The sequence below is a fragment of the Bidens hawaiensis genome, unplaced genomic scaffold, assembly GCF_021521415.1.
Source record: "Bidens hawaiensis isolate Kalapana, Puna unplaced genomic scaffold, B.hawaiensis_p1.1 tig00030197_1, whole genome shotgun sequence".
In the NCBI taxonomy this organism is placed as follows: domain Eukaryota; kingdom Viridiplantae; phylum Streptophyta; class Magnoliopsida; order Asterales; family Asteraceae; genus Bidens; species Bidens hawaiensis.
The window spans coordinates 160,861-165,293 of NW_027495019.1; the positions used below are offsets into that span (position 1 = coordinate 160,861).

Below are 4,433 nucleotides of genomic sequence, written 5' to 3' on the forward strand. Positions count from 1 at the left end.
TTTCCAATTATATTAAGTGGTTTGTTAATGTGATCATTAAAATAATCTCACTTTTTGATTTTGTTATCATTTTCTTGTAGTTTTCTGTGTAGAAAGAACCAACTTTCAGTATTGCGGGATTCTACGGATACGGTATGAAAATTTGAACGATAAAATACATGTTCTGACCGAGGTCACATTAAATTGTTTCAGTTTCTTAATTTTTCAGTAGTTTAATATTTTGTGGTGGTTTGAATTTTGAAACACGCTTTTGGCAGGATGATGTTGATTATGTGAAGCTTTGGGAGATCACTGAAGGTGCTGTAAGCTTGTAACTGAGAACTATGGACAAGTTACTTATTTAGCCAAAGTGATTACATATTATTAGTAATAATTATGAATTAACCTTAACGTTTTAAACTGTGCTCTTTCAGGTTACATTTGAAAAGAACTGTTTAGATTGTATGTATGGTAACGCGTACCTGTCTGTGCATTTGGACACACCAGAGTGCTTTTCTATGGAGATGCATTCTATGGATCTTAGTATCACTAGGAAACCTGAGGATGATAAGGTGTGCATATTTTTCTGTGGGTTATTCATGCATGTGTATAAATGTGTTAAGATGAGAGTTTATTTTAAACCAAATCCGTAATAAAATAGAAAACATATAACTTATATTATACCTATATTTAATGTTCATGATTGCTTACTTAAACAGCTAATTATGCTACTGCTTATTTATTAACTTTTTTGTTCTTTGACATATGCAAGATTTATTTAGGGTTAAATTTTTTAGCAATAACCGTTTCGAGATGATGACCGCTTTGTATTTGCAAGTCAGTAGCATAACTGGTAAGTTTTCCTTTTCTTTTCCATTTTTAAGCTATCATATTTACATATTCTTAGTCTAATCTAGCATAACCTTAGCCTTAAACATGCTCATCAATGATGCTAATATTTCAGGTATAATTTTAATATGCAGCTCAAAATTAGGTATCTCCAAAATACCCCTGTAGTAACAAACTTTGAAAGCCAAATTTTAAACTTCAATATGTAACTTTGACTTAGAATTTAAATTTCAACTTTTGACTACATCTTTAGTTAGCAGACGGAAATTTTAATCACCGACTTTGTTGTAAAAAACCATGCAAATTCAGTTTCTTCTCTTCAAAATTGTGAACATTTTTGTGAACTGTTTTTTAATTTAATTTTAAGTGACTATAGTTAAGCTATAGTAAGAAAGTTAATACCCTAATGCCCCGAAAACATGAAATATAATATGTGATCTGCACTTATATTATGATGTCATCTGGTCCTACCGGTCTGACTTGTTGACCAATTAACCGTTAAAAAGAGCGGTTTGATGTCTGATTTGGTTAGGAAAACATTGGGTATGATTATTAATCATATATATTTTGTTTTGTTAATTATTATATGTTTTAACAAATTTTTAGGTACAAGTAGTTCGAGCTCAGATGGAAAAACAATTGAAAAATGAACTGATGGCAAGAGAAGACTTGGAACAACGAATGAAAGAAATGGAAAACTAGCGTATGGAAGATGAGGAAAGGATACAAAATTCAAGATTAGTGTCATATTGTGAACCTTATAAATTTAAGTTATCGTATTTGCGGTTGATTTGTAAAACATGTTTTGTATAATATATAAGATTTTCTATATTTTTAGCATAACAGATCTTGATTATTGTTTTTTTTTTGAGTAATTCATTTTTGGATTATGCAGGAAAAAAAAATTAAAACTAAAATATTATTAGATGTGTTGGGAATGCGTAGAAAAATAAAATAAAAAATATTTGATGTGTTAGAAATGTGTGAATAAATTGAAGAAAATAAAAAAAGAAGACAATTAGATTGCGTCAGAAATGTGTAAGAAAAGATATTAATATGCATAGAAAATGCGTAAGAAAGCGAAAACAAATGTTATAATTATTTGTGTTGGAGATGCGTTGGAAACTTCCAACGCATTATTTTGTAGGTAATGTGTTAGAAAATGTGTTGGAAATGCGTAAAAAAATATTTCCCACGAGGCTTTTTCTCACAAACCCGTTTTTGTTGGAAATGTGTTGGAAATGATGATTACCTACGCATTTCCAACGGAAAATGGCGTAGGAAGTTGAACAGTTTTCTAGTAGTGTATGTCCTAGGATTTGAGTTGGGAGGCGGTTAACAAGGTAAGCCAATGTGGCCAGGGCCTCAGGCCAGTAAGACAACGGAACATGAGACTCAATCATAATGGCACGAGTTTTTTCAAGAAGTGTCCGATTTTTTCGTTCCGACGTCCGTTTTGTTGAGGAGTGTTAGGACACGTGGTTTGATGGATAAAGGCCATGTTCTTGAAATAAATTTTTCATTGTTTTATTCAAAAACTCTGTTCCATTATCGGAGCGAAGGATCTGAATTTTTTTTCCAAACTGAGTTTGAACCATTTTGTAAAACTTAACAAAAATTTCAGGAACTTCAGATTTATGTTTCATGAAGTAGACCCAATTCATTCGTGAAAAATCATCCACAAAAATAACAAAGTATCTGATCCGACTATTGGTACTATTTGGAGCCGGACCCCAAACATCGGAATGAATTAATGAAAAAACAGAATCAACTCTAGTATCATTTTTTTGGAACGAGGCCCTATGATTTTTTGCCATAATGCAAGTTTCACAAACCTCCTGAACGGAGTTATTTAGAAAAAGACTAGGAAACAAAAATTTAAGATAACCAAACGAGGGATGACCCAGACGTCGATGCCATAACCATAGTTGTCTTTCGATTGTCCCATGAGCAAGCATGGCATGTCCCTTGTGAACCACCTCATCAACGTAGTAGAGACCTCCACATTCAGTACCACGGCCAACGATCTCCTTCGTACGAATGTCCTGTAGAACACAGAAAGTAGGATACATAAGTACCACATAATTGAGTTGTTTTGTGACTTGGTTAATAGATAATAATTTTGAGGAAAGAGAAGGAATATATAAACAATTATTAATTTTCATTTTCTCTGAGAAGTGATAGATCCTCCCCCTTTAACTTGAATTTTTTCTCCACTAGCGGTTTCAATGTGGTATTTTGACGGTGGCACCCAGTTACAAAAATCTTTGTAATCGTATGACATAGTATCCGTAGCCCACAGTCCCAGATCCAGTTATTTGGTTTTCTAGAATGGGACATGGGCTGATCATAAAAAACTTTAGAAGAGAGCCCTGTACCTATCGGACCATCATCACTTGTTGCAGCCATTCCTCCAAAACCGCCGCCTTCCCTGTGGTTCTTTTCCGGTGGATTCTCCTCCCCCTGTTACCGAAGCACCTTTTCCATCAGCACTTGAGCATTGGTTGTTCTTCAACTTCTGACCGCCTTCCCACCATTCTGGATACCCGACTAGCCTGAAACATTGTTCCTTAGTATGCCTTTTCATATGGCAATGAGTGCAAAACAATTTAGATTTATCTTCTTTTTCTTTAGGTCGAAACCTTGTTCTTTGTTGCGAGTCCTTGGCTGCCAAACCCAACCCAATTTCGGTTGAATCGTTATCGGAGGGTCCGGATATTAGGATGGTCATTCTGGCAACCTCTCTTCTGATGGTGGCATATGCAGATTCAACGGATGGGAGAGGTTCTTTCTTCAGAATATCTCTTTTGATTGGTTCCATTTTGTCATTGATCGCCGTGAGTAACTGGTAAAGTCTTTGTTCTTGGGTCTTCTTATTGTAAATCCGAATGTCTTCCGGATCCTTCATTGGATTTGGTTCTCTTCTATCGATAGACATCCAAATGCCTTGTAGATTACTCCACAGATCTTCCAGAGTATCGGACCCTTGTTTGAGGGAGTTCGCCCGTTTATGGAGGTCGAACACCTGCAGTGAATCGGTTCTGGATCCATATGTGGTGGCTAAACCATCCCATAGGGTTTTTGCAGTAGGATATTGTGAGGCGTTATTCACCAAATTGGATTCAAGATTTTGGATAATCCAGGTGAAGACACACTGGTCATCTTGTTCCCAACGTGAGTACTCTGTATCGGTTTTTAAAGGAGGTGGTGGATCCCCTGTAATGTGAGAACTTCTCCCCCTACCTCCAATTGCTTTCTTCATCAATGTTGCCTATATGGCATAGTTATCTCCACCTAGTTTAGTTCCTAAAGAAAGGTTCTCGGAGTGTCTGTGTTCCTAAAGACCAGTGAAGGAGTGCAGCAATCTTCATCGTCAATTCATCAGGACTTGATTATTTTGGGTATCAGCACCCGTCATCTTGTTGAAGATGGATCGGAATTTCCAGTATCAAACGTGCTTTGATACCATGTTAACTGGTAATCGGAGATTTTATTTATTGAGTTTCTTTTTCTTATTTTTACAAGGAGACAATAACAACTCATATATAGAGAACCTAGGACTCTATACAAGGAAACATATTAAACTGATTGATAACGAGGAGATT

The 4,433-nt window shown here is 35.5% G+C and overlaps 1 protein-coding gene across 1 annotated transcript; it reads right to left on the bottom strand.

The window, feature by feature from the left end:
• Positions 1–3,220: 3,220 nt before the first annotated feature.
• On the bottom strand, positions 3,221–4,090 carry LOC143580006 (uncharacterized). Its single transcript, XM_077063157.1, has one exon. The coding sequence runs from the start codon at positions 4,088–4,090 to the stop codon at positions 3,221–3,223; it is 870 nt and encodes a 289-aa protein (XP_076919272.1).
• Positions 4,091–4,433: the final 343 nt, after the last annotated feature.

Excerpts from the sequence above, each read along its gene's own strand:
- LOC143580006 (XM_077063157.1), bottom strand. The coding sequence starts at position 4,090 with ATGAAGAAAGCAATTGGAGGTAGGGGGAGAAGTTCTCACATTACAGGG.